Raw genomic sequence first — 20964 nt, 5'->3', positions numbered from 1 at the left:
TTTGTACCACCCAGCCTCTGAAAGCTAGGTATGCATATTCCGATTCTTATCGTTCATAAATTGCGTGCTGTTGAACTCTGTCATGACTTTATTGCATACAACATCTATCTCGCTTTCTGTCAGTATCATCTGTATCCATGTCTCTACTTCGCCTCAATCTGGCATTGACTGACATAAGATCGCTTCGGAGACTCGGTCGCCTCACGTGAGGAGCTAAAACACCGTATGCATCAGTTATGCGACGTCGCAGGGTAACTCCCCGACTATTGGTGGACAGGTTTGGACTAACACACGTGGAAGCACTTAGTTTACGATGTAAAGCCGGACTCATTTCATGAGGCATCTTAGCGTTTTCAAACAATGCCTGGAATAATATATCAATGTTAATGTTTTTCTTGGCTGATGTTTCGTAAAAGGTGCATTTCTTAGCACTGCCGAGAGTTCTCTTCACGTCTTCAGCTCTCACCTCTCGTTTGCAGTCTTTGTCGCATTTATTACCTGCGATAACCATTGGGATTGAGCTTCGTTTGCTTCCCTTGGTTTGTAAAATCTGATCCCGTAATCGCATGGCTTCTTCGTACGATGCTCTATTATCGATGCTATACACCAATACAAAAACATCACCTAGTAAAGAAAATACGTGAAAAACGATAAAATTAGAATCACGACTATCACATTATGAAGTAGCATTACCATAGTTACCTACACTCAACAGCACTCGCGTGATGGATGTATATAACTTGTATCTGTAACTCTAATATCATCAATGACAATAAATTAGTTTCCTGTGTGGTAATTGATTTTCTTTGAAAAGTAACGTTTATTAGACTACCGCTCTTAATTAATACTGCAGTTTGCCATCTAGCTTTCATTTGGGATATTCTTTGATGGTACCGACAAGAAGCGACTTCTCATTCCAGGAAACCCTGATAAATTAATACATCGTATCACACTTAAGCGAGTTATACAGTGAATTTCACAATACTGTTCAGATTTTCTATTTGATACAACCAAGCAGCAACCAACACGAAACTGCATATGTCACACTTCAATAGCAAGATATCATTAACTGAAATAAACCAGTGAAATGTATTGCAACTCCATGCAGACATTCGGGCGCCAATGTTTTTCTTAGTATCAAACACTGGATGAAGGGCGCGTAAAATGTCCTTTGTGGGCTTCATTCAGGTCAATATCTTGGCATGTGTAGTTCGATTCACTAACACAAAATGTAGCAAGAAACTGTATTCATTCAATCTTGCTATCTTGTGTAGCATGTCCAGTTTCTTATTGGTTTCTGCGTAGTTGTATCAAACAGAAAAGCTGAACGGTATTGTGAAATTCGCTGTATGTGTCAGTAGGTACTGGGCGTGATACGATGTATTTAATATCAGAATGCTTTTCGAAGCATCTCCTGTCGGTATCAACAAAGAATATTGTAAAGACCCGCTACTGATGTCCAGATACAAGCAAACGGGGCTTGGGATCTGCGATAGTTGTCTTACTATTCAACGTCGTTCACTTCGTAAATAATGTTCTATCCTGTATTAAAATGTGGTTACTTCCTCAAATAGGAAATTGAGAAGATACATCAAAACCTGCTCAGTACATACTAAGTTAAAGTTATGTCTCATCTTCGCTCACCATTAATAATTGCAATAGAGTTTGTCTTGCTAGAGAAATAGCAATTACTTATTTCTATCGTATGGAGATACTTCTGAAGTATATTTTTTTAAACACTTTCTGACAACGTGCTAATAATTGCTGTGCAATTATTCCCCTTGTTAAAAAAAATACACCTTAAATTTAGTGGGTGACGCAGCTATATCCCTAGGGAGCTTTTTTATAAACAGGTTTTTTGCTTGGATTCATCTGCCAAGTAATATTCACGTCCTACCAGGCGTCGAATTATACCGGTAGGATATTAACCACGGCGCAGTCCATTCGCGAGTATTGTTAAATAATAAGGGCCATGTCAGGTCAGTGAAAGTTGAACGACACGTCAAACTATTACTGCATTTGTGGATCTCTTTATTGAAAATCACGTGATCATGCATTATTTATCAATCCTGCCAGCTTATAATGATATGCAATTACTCCTCCATTACTTGCATGTAATACAATTTTATACTTATTACGAATATGACGGTCTCCATTGGTAATGACCGACAATAACATATTTAAATATAGCTATACGAAATGTCGTGACAATGAATAAAGTGTGTTTATTATGAATGCTATTTTTGTACGAGCTACTTTGTCAGGCAAGGTTCTTTGGCAAATTACGAACTCGCCAAGATATCCTATCCGTCGTGCGCGTGGTCGAAAATAGAGGCCGCAACACGCAGCAGGCAGCACACAACAATTAATTATTCGAGTACATAATTCCTAGAACAGCACATTGTTTCTTTTTGGAGTGGTGGGGTGGCAAAAATAATGCATTCATTTGCTTTTTAGTCCGCTAAAACGTCATGGATACAATGCATTGCCCTTGAAGAACCCGTTTACTTTGCATAGATAATCAATGTTGGCGGGAAGCCAACAGAAATGTGAAGATTTGAAATATTGTCTTTGAAATGGTTAACAAGAAAGGTGAATGTACAAGTTTCTGTCAACAAAATGTAATAAGTTATAAAGTATTTTACTTCCTTCTACTGTAACATCCTCATCAGAAATCGTTCTAGTTTCGGTTCAAACTAGACATCCGACATTTTATCCTGAAATCACTGTCAGGATTGATAAATATTGAAGTGTCAAACCAGATCAAACCAGTTTCTTAAGATTGTCGTCAACGCTTTGACAACGTTTCATGCAATCCTTTCAAGAGTGTGTATAAAACGAGCTTACTGAGACTGAAAACAAGAGCAACACCAGTAAACGTGTCACAATCGTGTAGAAACGTTGTAGACACGATATTGAGTTGCATGCGCAGTCACTAAATATCAGAAACAAAATCTTTTAAGTTCGTGACTCCTTCTTTCATTAGAACGATCACACTGTATTTGTAGCTAGCTGCCAGGGGAATTATTGATAATGAAAATCTATGTCTTTGACTCGAAAATATATGCCAGGGTTATACAATAGCAGTACAGAGTGGTGACGCAGTAATATTTCGACCCTGCGATGATAGAATCGAATATACAAGTACCATTTACGTCACTAAAACGTGTTCAATAGTGCGGATGACCTCTCTTATCACGTGGTCATGCAGAAAAAAACGTGTAGATACATAAATACTCGTCATCAAAATCTTGAAGACATTTTGTTGTCATAGTAACCATTGCCCCTCCCGGTTTAATGCCATAATAACTTGTGACAAATATATTCTTAATGTGGTATACACGGATAAAAACTGGAAAGTTACTAGACCGGCTTTTAGAATTGAGTATATCGTGCTTTCGTCTTCAACACGGTATGAACCTGGAGTATATTTCTGCGTATGTTACCATTATATTTCATACACTGGAAAAACATTGCAGTTTGCTGATAGCCCAGCTATGAGAAATCTGTGATTATATTTCTATTCCCCATGGCTTTAAAACTACCGTGATCTCAAAGGTATCAACACATTTTCAGGAATGTAATTGTTGCAATGTAAATTCAATTTTGATACACCCTCGATGGTTTGAAAGGAGATCACCTACGGCAGAGCTCTTATAAATGGCTCTACTATAGGCTAGTCACGTTCTATAGAGAACACAAAGCGAAGTAATCATAGTTTAATGAAGACAAAATCATACAAGCTTCAAATAATCATAGTGGCACTAGTTTTGTAATATATTATTGATCGAAATAGAAATATGCATGAGGCGTGTATAAATGTGTAACCATGGTGATACGTTAGTTTCTATTCTTGTTTGATCTGGCGTATGGCATTCAGTTTGGAAAGGGAATTCCCACACGAGAGGTGGCCACCACAGAGCAACCCCCCCTCTTTGATTTCCCTATCGCAACAAGGTATGGCATTGGCTGTACTATCTTTATCATGCAGCCCAAATGTCGAATTCAGATATACAATAGTGTACAATTATAGGCAATTGGTATGTGTAGTAACATAATTTTATAATGATTAAAGCGCTGCATAATATTAAGTACACACACACACACACACACACACACACGTCTATATCCTGTCTATACACATATTATAAGCATTATAAGAAATACATCGATAACCACCCATGAAATGTTACATGGGGGGTAGTGAAATGTTATATAGCCATTTATCCATTCATGTAACACTTTAATCGGTGATATCTAGTTGGGGGCGGTATGCAATCTACAGCAAACCGACTAATATTCTAGCATTAGTCCTTGCCACACGTTTAACAATATATGTTAAGATAACGTTTATCAACTTTAAAATGTCAATACCACATGTATTTCTTTTGACAGGAGATTAAACGATGTAAACTGACATCTTTGTATCTCCCACGTTTCCCGGTATATTATCTAAAATTTATGTAATATATTAAATAAAAAGCTCAAAACAACAAGAAAACCATACTGCTTTGTAAAAAGTCTCTCTGATGTTTCTAAATGTTTTCTGGTGTTTTCTTCGTATTGCTAGTGTCTATTTAAAAAGACATATAGCCATCCACTAGTAATGAATTTATAGCTTAAAGTTGTTGTTGTTGTTGTTGTTGTTGTTGTTGTTGTTGTAAAAGAAAAGAAATTATCGTCAAAGGATAATGAAATTCTTTTATGGTTTTGATAGCAATGCAATTAACTAGTGTAGCGTTTGGTGTAGCAACCCGTTTTCTCTCGTAGAAAACAAAGTTTGTCTTTATGTTTGATTAAAAGAGTAAAGAAAAGCTGGTTAATTATCATTGGACGAAGTCTTTCCAAAATCAAAACTGACAGATTTCGTTAATGGAGTGACGTTACCGCTGTAGTCAATGTATTACAAGCAAATTTATACACTCTTCGTGTTTATTGAACACCTATAGTATGCAATCTTAGAACCGCTATTATGTAGAAATTTACACCAATTTACTAATTTTCGCAACTAGTGTTGTTGACGTCAAAGGTATTTCATGGATTTACCGAAGGAGGTCAGCCTCACGAAGGTTTTTGCGGGGAATGACCTTTTGACCTTTAATCATGTTCTTTTATGTTGCGTTCCAAGAGAATTCCTGATGATAAAAGCAGTAGTCTTTTCTTATCCTCTAAGCGCTATTTATATGTTTTCATAGTTGATGGCGAAATTCAAAATTGAAATGTTAATTATCTGAATTAGAAAAGAAGTCGAATTAGCTGACATTGCCAAGGATTAGATTCAATGCAAATAGTTTGATGGTTTACAAGGTCAATAGGTAGGTTCATATATTCAGAAAAGAGCAAATTTACTATTCATCATTTGATATTGTAATTTATTGCCGGAAGAAACATTACTTCACAATAACGTACCGTCAGGGCCATAACAATTAAGTACACAGTTCACACACACATATACAGAATTTTACGTACCGATGGTTCGTACCAATGGGAGTCGAGTTTGATCTGTTAAGCATGATTGAATCGCGTGCAAAGGTAAAGTAAATGGAATTCTACCTGCTTACGATTAATCTTCCTGGCTGAATGATCGCGAAGCAACTAAACGCATTTAAACATAGTGCAAAGAGCCTATAAACTGTACTCGCGTCAGGTTACACACCATTCAATACATATACTCAGCTAATACAGTAACTGCAGTCCTTATGTTGCCATGCAGATGCGAGAATTGCTTATTTATTTCGGAATTTTAATCAATACACAAACTACCGTGCTTTTTCTACCTGAAAAAAGTATGAAACAGCATATGCCAAGTCCTTGTTTATGGAATAAAATATTATATGAAAATTTGTTAATGTACGTACAATAACACATTTTTTACACATGTTTAGCTTTTTGGCCATTTATTTAGTTAACAACATTGACTTGGTTGGAGTTGTTTCACTTCGAGTTTTCATGTAGGAAAACTTCATGGTAAAGTTGTTTTTTTATAAACAAACCCAGGATACATACCCACCTGTCATCAATATTGACCACTAAAAGGAGATTCCGCAAAAGATTAACGCTAATATACGATGTTCATAATTTCATTTAGCAGGCTAATGAGATACATTGAATTAGTCAACATCTAATGTTTCCTGTGGGATTTTAAGAGCGTTTGGATGGATATTCAAAACATTAGTCGAAGTATGGATGTTGTGAATAGATGGATCGAAAGGTGAATAAACCAGTGATATTTTACGAACATTTTGGATCTTGATCTTCTCTTGTGTAACATCCGTGACGAACGTGACTGTACTTCATGTTAAGTTCACGGTGATGAACATGTCAATGTTTAGCCAAAGAGACTCCATGAATTGGCGGCGTCTCTTGTCTCCGTTCGCTACTCAACTAATCTATGCCACGTCTGGCCAGCCCGTCCTCTCATTGATTCGCCAATACAATTATGGGTTATGCTGGCAGACAGGTCTTGTGCAATAATCACAATAAGGTGAATCATGTTACCAATGAATTAGCATTTTAAGAGGGGAAAATGTCATTCATGTTGTTACGATATATGACGTATACATATATGTGGTAAGGTCCATCTAATGATAATTCACAATTACGATTGTGTGCGTATAGAATTAACGTCACTTGCCGTCGTACGACTTTCATTCAACATTAATACTGGTCAGGGAAATTCAATTTAAGGAACTAAATCGGAATTAGTCTTCCATCAAATTTACATCTAGTAGTGGGAATATGTTGCTGCTGGCAATCCTACAGATAGTACAGAAAATACTTACTTAAACGCCAGTTTTCTGTCAAACGTTGGATACTGGCGATTGCCAATGGGTATCCTGTCCAGATGGATGCATCATTAACAGTTGACTAGTCTGTGAAGGGTTTCAAGCCCGAAAGTTTTCATAAACCAACTGCTAAATTTTATCTTTTGTTTTTCCCATCCCTCTTCTTAGCAGGAACTTGACATATATTTCACCTTGAAGTATGTCGGTTTACGTCGAACTGTGGTTTAGCTGAAGGCGCCATTCCAAAATCAAACAAATGATTAATGTCTAAGGAGACAGGCATAAAACACAAGCCCAGTGAACCATTGCTTACAATCTTAGACAACCAACTGAGTTAGAATACACGCAAGTGCACTTTGTAGCGTATTTGTGTCACGTTCCTTGTATGTATCCACATTTCTCGAGCGTGTTTTATAACCAATAACTTCTAAATGCACACATTAATTCTTCAAATTCCCTTTTAAACAATTTATCATCTTATCTAATGCACCAGCCAAGATATTTTGCAATAACGTTGATTTTTTTTCTTGAATTACAGTTTAGTAAAAGAAAGTCTTGATATCAATATTCTGCATGACCAGTTTTATACTTAGGTCTAGTATGTTTCAAATTAAGTAAGATTGATAAATAGGACATTTTGTATACAAATAAAACAAACTTCAATTCTTCCAGACAAGTATTCATTAATTCAAATTTTCTGCATCACCTATTTACCAGAAATACTAAGAAAACATATATTTTGACTCAACATTAATTTAGCTTATTTAAGTGAAACGATAATTTTGCGTGAAAATAAATCACCCAGAGATATAATTAGTTATATAATTAACTACAGGCATATTTCTGACTCATTAGGCATAGATTGTGATACTTTAACCTAAGGAAAAGATATGTGACTACAAATATATTATTCATTAGTTAAAATGAAAGGTAGTCATATTGGGAAACATTGTGTCCCTGCCAATTTTTATGTACGCTAAAATTAATACGTCAATGGTATATATACTGATATCTTATTTCGGACGAAATTGCCATTAATATTTCCCACCGCGTCAAAGACACACTTGGAACCATTTTAAATCATGATATGAGGTATTTCGTTTCTGAATATCAAAGCTTGCAATTGCGATCTATGTTTTTTTAATATTATAGGACGTGATCAATCCCGAGGGTGTATTAATGTATCATTATTATTTCAGATTTGATATTTTAAAAGGCTTAGTTATATTTCCCACCAATAACGACGATGCTAACCAACGGGAGAGATTTATCTATTCATTACCACACGCTTGAAAATTGCTGGGTTTAGGAGCATGTTTATAGTTCGCATCGGGATCCACACATGTATGTGCTCTATCAAGCGACTGCGAAATGTCTCCTGTGATTTATATATGTTTACGAAGAATGACAATGAATAGTCATCGTAGGCGCAGATTGCTCAATTACCGTCATCCATCATACATATACGCCTACATTTACTGCATTAACATAGTCGTAATTCTTACATATGCCACTGTTAATTTAGGTTCTATGAAATTGATACATTTACATTTTTGAATGATATTGAAGTTCGTGTACACTTACGTCATCAGAGGTACAACATTTTTCAGACAATAAAGTAAGGCGTATAATACATACATACATACATACATACATACATACATACATACATACATACATACATACACACACACACACATACATACACACACACACACACACATACATACATACATACATACATACATACATACATACATACATACATACATACATACATACACATACATACACACACATACATACATACACACACATACATACATACATACATACATACACACATACACACACATACATACATACATACATACATACATACATACATACATACATACATACATACATACATACATACATACATACATACATGCATGCATGCATACATACATACATACATACATACATACATACATACATACATACATACATACATACATACATACATACATACATACATACATACATAGCATTGTACCCAAGATACAGTCGCAAACCTTTAATGTGTAATTAATATTCCAGTAAATCACGACACACAATTAAGAGACCTCGGTGGCTAAAGAATGAGGCAAAGAACATTTATTTCATTTAAAACATGCCAACTAAGGTCGGTCTAAGTCGAACCCTGAAAATGTTACATAAGTACCATTCCCATCGAGATTTATTTTACGAGAGTTTTGATACGAACGTAAGGTGAGTTATTGAAAAGAAAACATGACGTTATAACACTTAGTACGTTCACCATGCACATGGGGATATGTAAGGTATTCGTGACTTTCTGTGTATATAATGGAGTTGTTTTCTGTTATTGATGGGTCCAACTACGGATATGGAATACACAAAATATAAGCAAACAAAACAGAACGTGGTAAAAATGGTCAGAACTGCCATCCAAAAAAATGGTTTTGGCCTCCTCTCATCAATCCAGGACCGTTCGCGTTAAGTTAGTAACTAAATTTTGTGTGGTAATTTTTAATATAATATTTCTCTCATCTTAATTCTCCACTGACCTAGTAGAAATAATCAATGCGTCAACTTTACTGATAAACTGACCGCGTTAATATACGTTAGTAACAAATACTTATTTCACATTCGTTGACAGAATGTGTCTGAAGAGGTTGGGGTTAATATGTCCCGTGCCACTTATAGGGATGTATGGTAAAGGTGAGGTCAGACTAGGGCAGGCATTTGATAACGTATACGTCTCTCAAAATGACATGTATATAGTACTTATTGCAAAGGACACAGTCATGATACACCAGATACTTTATAGACCAACGCATATATCAAATGGCATATATATATATATATATATATATATATATATATATATATATATATATATATATATATATATGTATATATATTGACATTCTGTCAATATATATTATTGTGACTTTGTCTGTCTGTCTGTCTGTCTGTCTGTCTGTCGATGCGTTTATGTGTCTCTGTGTGTCCGTGTCTATGTGTCTGTCTGTCTGTGTGTCTTTGTGTGTGTGTCTATGTCTAATTTTCAATTTGACGTAAGTACAGACGTGTATATTTTAATGGAATATTTAGCTGATTACCATTATGATAAAAACATATAGGTTTCCTTTTATGTAACTTGATGGTATGTCAAAGTTCACCTTCATATCTCTATTGAAAGTTCTACTCATTAACGTTTTCTGACGTCATCAATCCCTTCATGTTTATCAAGATTTCTCATGATGAAAATATTGGGGTTTCATCATTTCTTTTGCAGATATACGATTGTATAAGTTACAGCACATTATATTTCTGTCAATAACAATCTGCCACTCATAATAATAGTTCACGCAGGTCACATTAATTATTCGACTTATCCCTTGCAATTCTACTTGAACGACCGACTCAACATTAACCTCATGTGTCAAAGGTCATAAGGTCATGTGATTTGCATTCAAATTATTTTTTTTTAGCGGATCACTATGATGTTCGTCGAATGTATGAGTCAATGGATTCGCTACACGCTATAGCCATTTGTAAAAGAGCGGTCAGTTCTTAATGGCTTGAATGAGATGTTCAACTATTTGGGTTGTTATTTCAGTATTAGTTATAATATAAATAAAAAAAAACATGACCTTTGAAGACCAATTAAACATGCACGATGAAAAGAATTTTCAAAAAAAAAAAAATTTCAAATCGACTTCACAAACAATGTACACATGATTATTTGTGTGTGCTCTAGGAAGTATGCTCCATGAAAAACGAAATATTTAGTTTTATACAATTTGAAATGAATCTCTAATAAAAAGCTATCCTTTCCACGCTGCATTAAGGTTAATATTATAGACAATCCTATGAATATAAGACTATTAAAGAGTAAACAAAAAGCTACACGGTAATCAGGGATAAAACTATCGTCTATGTCTCAGATTTCATCAACTAGAAATTTAAATGGCGAATACTTTTTAGGTTATCCTATTATTCCGTGACTTGGTTCACGGCTAAATATTTCCACTGTGTATCAGAGTGCAACTTTTTCACTGTTTTGTAATCCTCGAGATGATTGTAATGATGATGATGATGATGATGATGATGATGATGATGATGATGATGATAAATGATGATGATGATGATGATGAAGAAGATGACGATGATGATGATGATGATGATGATGATGTTCATCAAAATCATCGTGGAAGTTATGTGGCTGAAAAGAAAGACTACATACGACTTATTTACAAAGAATATCTGTGGTTGAAAAACGAGCAGAATCCGAAGATACATGGATTCGAAACTACAAATGTTTTTAAAGACTGCATTTCAGAGTGTATTTGCTTCCGATTTTCAAATCAATTTAATAAAGTTGGAAATCATGTAGCTGTAAAACGTAGACAATGAAACCAGATAGCGATACACTAATTAAAAGCTAAAAGGTAGCTTCAAAGAAGTATCATTGAATCTCCGTGAGTAGACAACAAAGTCAGAAAAAATCCATGGACGATATCCCGGATAATGACCGAGATATTGGTAATTAAAAAAACTCAAGGATTTTGGTAGAGAAATGGTATTCCTCAAATGGACAATGACAATGAACAATAAAGTGACATGTAACATACAGCTCAGCAGAGAAGATACTCTAAATTTTAAAAAGACACAGAAATATTGTATTCGATTTTGAAAACTTTGCAAAGGAGAAAATCTACTATGTCTGTGAAAACGAGCTGAAACTTGACTGGCTGACTAAACACAGGCAAGAATACAAGCTGTTGACAAAGATTGGTTACATGGTGTATATTAAGGCCAATTTGCTTAGGCCTGAAAACAAAATGTTTGGTTTCGGTTCCCCTACCCCACTTGTTTTTTACGTATTCGAGAAAAAAATCATAAAATTGCGGAAATTGCGAAGTCTCGCAAGAAATAGTGATGTGAAAACTGAAATCAACTTATAAAGACAAATGTAAAACTGTTCTTCTAATCTGTAATGGCTGTATATCTTATATGTATATATATATATATATATATATATATATATATATATATATATATATATATATATATATATATATATATATATATATATATATATATATATATATATATATATATAAAATAATAAAATGAAAAATCTAGATACCCCACGCCTATTCTAAAATTGAGCGTAACCGGAACCGCACACTTTTTTTGTGAGGCCTCAGGGGTATTTTGAAAATTGGAAGAATCATGTATATCATCCTGAGTCAGTAGATACGGTGTGGTGAGGGCAGTAAAAGTTAAGCTATCCACTTAGAAAACTATCATTAGACCACTGAATTCATTACAATATCCCATCAAATGTCCAGATACGTCTAGTAAAGAGACTATACCACACGACAAGACAATACACTTTTTGCAGAGAAATGATATATCACAAAGCCTCGTATTGCTGTCCAACTCTAGTACAGTAGACACATCATAAACGTTTGATGGATAGTGCAGTATCGACTTCACTTGTCGGGGATGCGTCCTGACAGGTCATCACGAAATGAAAAATATGAGTTACGACATTTTTTTTCCATCGAACAATCATAACTATCCCGTTGTGATTGAGGGGCTATGCAATTATTCAATAAAAGTGATATTTTATATTCACAGTTTCCAATAACTTGAATCATCATCATCATCATCATCATCATCATCGTCGTCGTCGTCATCGTCATCATCATCATCATCATCATCATCATCATCATCATCATCATCATCATCATCGCCATTGCCATCATTGTCAACACTATAATTGTCACAACCAATCCACAGTAGTTTTTGCCTTAACATGTCTTTCTCTCTTATTTCTATGCCTTTGCACAAACGTGTTTCTGGATAATCAGAGTACTCGTTATTCATACCAATAGACGTAGTATATCTCAGCTATTGATCTATTGAAAAGCTTTGAATGGTATATTCGCATTTGACCCGAGTGAGTCACAATGGAAGCAATACACTTATCGATTTAACTTCTAATAGTATGTATGGCAGGTGTTTCAAAATATGTCTGTTAATCTAATTCTTCTGTCGTTCTTTGTGTTGTATGTAAATGTATGTATGTATGTATGTATGTATGTATGTATGTATGTATGTATGTATGTAGGTAGGTAGGTAGGTAGGTAGGTAGGTAGGTCGGTCGGTCGGTCAGTCTGTGTCTGTCTGTCTGTCTGTCTGTCTGTCTGTCTGTCTGTCGGTCTCGTCTCGTCTTATCTTGTGTTTGTCTGAATAGATTTTTGGAGACATAGACAGCGAATTTTATTATGAATCACGACTGTGCAGTGGATATATCCCATAGCTCAGTTTAGTCTGTTTGTGTTGAAATTAAAACACTAGTGTTTTAGAGATACAATCAATGCCTTTTAGAAGTAATTAGATATGGGTTGTCAGAGACATAACGAAGCAATTAGAAATAAAGACCCACAAAATGCCGCCAGATTATAATTACATTGGCAGATTAATGCACACCAATCAATAGCATATAGTTGACAGTGATAAAGACAGGCAGATTAAAAGTAACGTCACTGGCAACTCGTAAAGCAATGTTATAGATGTGACACTTAGTGAAGCGTTTCCGTTATGATGCAATTCAATGTAAATATGTAATTTGATTAAAACCTACAAAAATTGCTTATTTTTCAGGCAAAAATCATTATTAGAAGGAATCTACGCCTGATCATGACACTCTCTCGAGTTAATATATATTCACGTCCCTGGTCCTCATCACCCTGTAAGAGCAAAGAAGCGTGCGTGCATTTCTAACCCAATATGGACGTTTGCGGATTGGATATTACTCCTACTGCATGAATGGGACTGACAAAAATACGATACACTTACTTCAATGGACCTTGATTCTTCCCGTCTCTTCATTGTTTTAAAAAAAAGTATTTCTTGCCATTTTAACTTTGCGTACAGCTGCTCCTTTTTGATAATTATCTTCTGTTTTTATACAGTTTTTATTCTCGAAATCTGATACATTTTTCAATTTAATTTCTCTGGATTTTGTTTTTAAAAAAAATCTTTTTTTTTTCATTTGTTTCTGTGAATCGCCTATGAACATGTTTTGTATATATGGCGCTATGTAAGTGCTCATTTATTGTTATTTATTATTATTATTATTATTATTATTATTATTATTATTATTATTATTATTTATTTATTTATTTATTTATTTATTTATTTATTTACTTATTTATTTATTTATTTATTTATTTATTTATTTATTTATTTATTATACTGACGACTGCCTTGTTTGAAATCTCTGTACTAGAATACCCAAATATGATAATCATCTTCTCACATGAATGAGTCATCATTGCGAAATATTCTTGGAAAATGATAAATATCATAGTTCATGTATGATGTGACGATGTCCAATAATGGCATTGCGATATCACATAATATGTTCTGAGTAGTGAGTCTAGCTACTATTTTCTGATATATTTTTATTTACATTTTTAAAATTGGATTTCAACTATTATTTTTAAATTTAGTACAAGGCAGTATAACGTAATTCAATTCTATACACAATCATACATCTGCATAAATAATTATATTAAATATTGAAGCGACTCAATACGACTTTTCACGGTGAAGGATATACTTTTTGCTGATTGAAAAAATAATTATCATACCACCCAAATGAATTTCAAAATAAGACATTTGTATATTTCTTCTATGATTTGGATCCAAGTGGAGAAAGTTGAGTTTAAATTGATTTTAAGTCAAGTGACAATAAAGTCCTAAAGCATCGATGAAACTGTTCCAGTAATAGAATAATATAACAATGATCATGTGGATTCATGCCTTCGAAACAATATAAAATGAGTCTTCTGAAGTTGATAGCACAATTGATAATAGCGGGGATGGGGGTGGGGGGGGGTGTCGGTATTTTAGGAAATGTATTGCGCACTAAATCATCTCATTAAATCATTTATGTATTATGTTTGAATACCAGGTTTTGAGTCTGAGTGGTGGTTAACTTAGTCTGAATGCTAACGTGGTCTCTAATGAAACCACGTCTGACCTAAGTCGCTCAATCAGCACAAAAAAGTTGTTCAACCAATCAGTGAACCCCAACTGTTAGAGTGACATGAACAGTGTATAAGTATCATCCTGATGAGCTGACAAATATACCATATTTGGATATTACATAACTGCCCCAATAAACACTAACTTTATCAGGGACGGTGTTATTGGTGAGACTTTATTAATTGATTAACAAAGACATGATGTTAATGACTGTGTGGGTGGCTGTGGGTTCATTTTAAACTGCATCTCATGCATCTCAGGACTTCTAGAGTATACTGACTATACTGTGAGTGGAGGTATAAATCGTAACGATACCATATAGGAACTAGACTATGATTAAACTATATATACCTTGAACAGTAAAATACTACAAGTACATTGTAACATGCGGTAAACTGTACCAACCTTTCATTAAAGACAAAACGCTAAATGAAACCAAAACAATTAAATTTACTCCTCTTTGATTTTAAACTTACAGAAAGGTAAGACTTTATTCAAGATTCTTGGCGGGAAATATAGTGTGAATAGAGAGATTAATGTTAGTTTGACAACGCTTAGACAGATATAGACCACAGTGTAGTTTAACTACTGAAATCTCCACGATTTATTCACGTCCTTATAGTTTCAACTTTACGAGCAAACCTACATCACTTACATATGTGATCTTATCAAGTAACAAACGTCAATTGAAATGGCACTCTTGGGAATACATCGAAACTTAAAGTACACAAATGTACGCTTTCAATAAATTATAAGGAAGCAGGTGATGTATGTATGTATGTATGTATGTATGTATGTATGTATGTAGGTATGTGTGTGTGCGTGCGTGCGTGCGTGCATGCATGCATGCGTGTGTGTATGTATGTATGTATGTATGTATGTATGTATGTATGTAGGTACGTACGTACATTGTACGTAGGTAGGTATGTATGTGTGTGTGCATGTATGTATGTATGTATGTATGTATGTATGTATGTATGTATGTATGTCTGTCTGTCTGTCTGTCTGTCTGTCTGTCTGTCTGTCTGTCTGTCTGTCTGCACGCATACACGCACGCAGTTATGGATGGATAGATGGATGAATGTAATTATGCATTATTGTTTTCTTTTCTTCAAGTTCTTTATATTTTCGCTATCTATTTATTGAATATAAGGTGCTGGGACACAAAATGTAATCGTCTGCAATCAGCCATTGAGCCAGACAAACCACTGACTTTGCCTACTATTTAGATTACACCCAATGAAAGGTGTATTATAATAAACCTAATCCCTAACAACGTTAAGGACGACTTGTAACCATAAGTATTTGCACATTTCAATTTTTATCAATACCAGTATCTGTTCCTTGGCGTCACGGAGAATGGATCTTAGAAAAGAAAAATCAATACTCCATTAAATTCTCCTTGGAACGGAACAGAATGAAGACTAGTCAGTGTATCGATTTCAAAAGACATGAGACATGAAGAATTCATTACGATTAATCGAGCTGTTTATGTTAACCTTAAAATAAAAGTTAATGATATTGCCTAGATGTTAAGCAACGGTGCCTTTTATTGTATGTATGTATGTATGTATGTATGTATGTATGTATGTATGTATGTATGTATGTATGTATGTATGTATGTATGTATGTATGTATGTATGTATGTATGTATGTATGCATGTGTGTGTATGTATGTATGTATGTATGTATGTATGTATGTATGTATGTATGTATGTGTGTGTATGCATGTGTATGTATGTATGTATGTATGTATGTATGTATGTATGTATGTATGTATGTATGTATGTATGTGTGTGTATGCATGTGTGTGTATGTATGTATGTATGTATGTATGTATGTATGTGTGTGTATGCATGTGTATGTATGTATGTATGTATGTATGTATGTATGTATGTATGTATGTATGTATGTGTGTGTATGCATGTGTGTGTATGTATGTATGTATGTATGTATGTATGTATGTATGTATGTATGTATGTATGTATGTGTGTGTGTGTGCGCGTGCATGTATGTATGTATGTATGTATGTATGTATGTATGTGTGTGTGTATGTATGTATGTATGTATGTATGTATGTATGTATGTATGTATGTATGTATGTATGTGTATGTATGCGTGTATGTATGTATGTATGTATGTATGTATGTATGTATGTATGTATGTATGTATGTATGTGTGTATGTATGTATGCATGTGTGTATGTATGTATGTATGTATGTATGTATGTAATAAAGTGTGTATGTATGTATGTATGTATGTATGTATGTATGTATGTATGTATGTGTGTGTGTGAATGTATGAATGTGTGTATGTATGTATGTATGTATGTATGTATGTATGTATGTATGTATGTATGTATATATGTGGGGGATGGGGTGGGGTGTACGTTGAGTTACGTAAATTACAACAAATTTTGATTTTAGGACAATATGGATTTATTAACATGCTATACAGTAAATTAATACATATGACGTTTATGCCCTCAACATGTAAAGTAAAACCACGCCCTTCTCGATACTAACGATGTATAACAAAAATAAAAACATTCCCTCAGTTAAAGGAACTGTATACCACATTGAGGTATGCACATGTACATATATGCTTATACGTTTCATCTAAAACTAAAAAATACGTATTTCCCTATGTAGCCTAATTTTTTTCTGGATGCCTGATTTGAGAAATTCGCGAGATGTTTGGCGCAAATATTATGTAAATTATCTTCTTTCAAAACACTTGGGATCGAATAACTCTTTTGAAGCATCTACGGTAACAGATACCTTGTCTATGACTGAAAAGATGACTTTGAAATTTTGGGATTCCATGAATCATGACGAAGACGAGAGATGTTTGTAAACGTTGGTACGATACACTGTACTCAGAGGAGATTTTCAGGAGGAACTTCACATCCCCTTACCTGACACACTTCAATATCACAGAACGAGAATGAAGTGCCTCTACTAATAATACATCATAAACGGGAAGTGCCTCTTAGTTGATTTATAGTTTGTGTGGTGATTTAGTAATATCAACTATTGGTGATTGCCAATCCTAATGTTAGCCTTTAAAAGACTCATACATTGCTATAGAGTTGTCACACTTTGATTCCTAGGGGTTAAATCATACACAAAGGTCGAGGCATAGTGCTGGCAAGTACCTTTTATTTTAAAAGAACCTGATGGGTCATGGTACAAATTAGTGTTCACTGAAATCAATTATTATAAATAATTTAATATATCATATATTAAAAAAACATAAATTGTGTCTTTCATAAGTTGATATCGTAGAGAGCTGGCGAAAGTGTAACTGATAACACTGGGGTGGCGTTTTTAGGAGAAGGTAGAAAAGTGATTGAAAAATACATACTAATGATGGTATCGCTACCTGTCTATTTGAGATGTGTAGGATTGAAATAAGTTGGGTCGGGCCAAGTTCATCACCATCATTGGAAATAAATACTGTTCATACACCCGGTGTAACGTGCATGAAAAAGAAAAACCCACGTGACTCAAATGGGCAGTAAGTAATGCAATCATCATAGTTACAAATTGTTTTATTTGGTTAATTATATACAGTTCTAGGGAGACAAAAAATGGAGATGACTCACTAATGCAAGTTTTGTGTTAGTTGTTCCTATGGCATACGTACCATATTGTAAGGCTAAGGTGGATTAACAACAAAACTGCTACACATTACGGACATCATTATATCGAACTCCAAGAAAAATAATCGATAGAACGCATACACACCAGAACTAGCAATATCGGTTTGTGTAAAAAGCAATTCACAAAATACTGAGGGCTAACTCGACAATGTGTCTCCCTAAAAAGGGTACAGTCACAACTTATGACATAAATGTCTTCTACCTATGATCTTAATAAAGTCTTTAAGTAATCTGCTGGAAATATAATCTAACAGGAGGTCGTATTATGAAGTGAATTTTGTATCTTTGGTTGAATAATTCAACACTCTGCCCTGAAGGTAGAAAGCGATGCAGACAGTACGCAAGAAATTCGGTAATTACAAGCCGCGTTATCGAACCTGATATCGAGGATCCAATTCAGGGTCTGCACGACAATTATTGATTTGAGAGAGACATATGCATGGCCTGGAACATCGTTTGGGACATAGAAAACAAGGATATAGTACAGGCATAGATTTCCCTGCTGTTCGATTATTTTTTGAACGAATCATATTATAAAATAACCCGACTCACCGGTCAATAATGATAGTCGCTCCATTGCAGGGAATGGGTTGTTTCCCGATGTATCTAAAATATCCAAACGATAAACTTCCCCTTTGATTCTGTAAATCTTCCTATGGAAGTCTTCAATAGTAGGTGTGTAACCTTCATCGAATCTGCCATTCAGAAAACGGTTCACTATAGCTGTTTTTCCCACTTTCGCCGTGCCTAGCATCACCAAGCGAAAACAATTCTTCGCTGGGGCGTTCATTTCGGAGTCTACTATTGCCGTACTCACACTCGTACTCATTGACATCGCCATTGTCGATGACCAGTTCTTCTAGCCAGATATACAGAGAACGTTACTCCTTGTGGGCTCTAGAAACAGATAGAGAGGCCGAAAATAAAACGCGATTTGAAGCGCCTGTATACTGTGCGCGAATACTTGGAGATATGACTGTAGTCTGTGTATGAGAGGTCAGGTCATTGGCATACGTCTCACGTTCTTCGCTGTCTGTCACATTCTGGACATTATGGCAATGCACAGTACTAAAATCTCCGAATCCCATGTAAGTAATTACGGTAGCCTGTCGACATTACGAGCAACAGATCTTCTTAATTGAATGAAAATGTCTACAGGGCCACACAAAGAGAAAACATAAGTTGCTACAATAGCGCAACGTGAACACTTGCATTAGCAGATGAAGCTCGCTTCAAATAAACTCAATATATGTAACTAATGTAGTGACTTCACTTGCGTTGTCCTTGTGTGTGACCGGTATGAGTAACTAGCGTTCTTCCGCTATACTTTGAGTATGTGTACACCAATAGCAGACAGCCTCAGATTATTCCTATTATGTATTATTTTTCAAATTCATGTACTTACCGTTTGTGGAACTCCGCCCTCTTCACCATCCCATGTTACCCTCGTATTACTCCAGGAAATTAGGCTTCCGCTGAAAATCGATTGCATGCGACTACACGTCGCTGACTGTCAAAGCCAAACTACCAAGCTGAACGTACTTTGAGGTAATGCTGTCTTCATTTGCGAACACAGTAAGACGAGAGTAAGTAAAGTATATGTGCCATTAGAAATATCATCACGTACACCATCGATAAAAGAGGTGTTTTGAATGGAAAGCTAACCAAGTTGTATAATATAAATGTTACATTTGGGATTAAATGAAGACAGAACTCCGTTGATTGTTATATCTGAAAATGCATCCATGCATCATTGATTTTTTTAAAATGCAAAACGTTATGACGTATTACACATGCCGCCCTACTGAAGCTGAATATGCATGTAATGTATGGTTGTTTTAGGTTTGTTTTCCCATGTGAGTTCTACACTACATGGCAGTGATGGTATTTCAGTAATTGGATCAACCTGCTGTGGAATTCCCAAGACTGTGCTTTATAACTAGGGTGTCTTTTGAATTTCTACTTGCCAAATATTCTGACCATACCGTGTTTCCAGGCACCTAATATATTTTAAAGAAATAAAGGGTCGGTACCAATCGATATGCATTTATATTCAAATGTTCTAACACACGCCAATACTGCATACCATTATAATAACATTTTCTACATTACCGCGTTCATAGGTAAGAGACGTGCTTTAAGAACATCTAGCGAAATAAATTGTATAGAATTCAAAGGGCAGCATAAAAAGATAAACATTTAAATGCAAGGCAATCGTTGACTGCATTATTGGAAGTATTTTGTTAGGATGTTAGGGGACCTACATAACACTTTGAAATCATATTTGATTGAGAGCTTTCGTGGATAATCTCAGTGAAGGCTAGTGTCCCAAACAGGCGGACAAAAAATTTTGGTTTATACTGAAATGTTATGTTTTCAACCTTTTGAAATAGCTAGTAAATCCTGGTTTACAACTAGTGAAATGAGGAAATTACCGGC

The 20964-nt window shown here is 34.9% G+C and overlaps 1 protein-coding gene across 1 annotated transcript in view; it reads right to left on the bottom strand.

The window, feature by feature from the left end:
* LOC144435933 (dexamethasone-induced Ras-related protein 1-like) overlaps window positions 1-19360 on the bottom strand; it is a 19469-nt gene extending 109 nt beyond the window's left edge. The window contains exons 1-2 of the mRNA XM_078124575.1: window positions 19078-19360; window positions 1-624 (exon numbers count right to left, since the gene is read on the bottom strand). The exon at window positions 1-624 is cut by the window's left edge and continues 109 nt beyond it. Coding sequence (XP_077980701.1) covers window positions 89-624; window positions 19078-19360 — 819 coding nt within the window. The 3' untranslated portion in view covers window positions 1-88. The remainder of the gene's footprint in view (window positions 625-19077) is intronic.
* Between the last annotated feature and the right edge of the window lie 1604 nt (window positions 19361-20964).

The sequence above is a fragment of the Glandiceps talaboti genome, chromosome 5 (genome assembly GCF_964340395.1).
Source record: "Glandiceps talaboti chromosome 5, keGlaTala1.1, whole genome shotgun sequence".
In the NCBI taxonomy this organism is placed as follows: Eukaryota; Metazoa; Hemichordata; class Enteropneusta; family Spengelidae; genus Glandiceps; species Glandiceps talaboti.
Note: the sequence above shows the minus strand (reverse complement) of the source record. Positions and strands in the feature narration are given on the sequence as shown.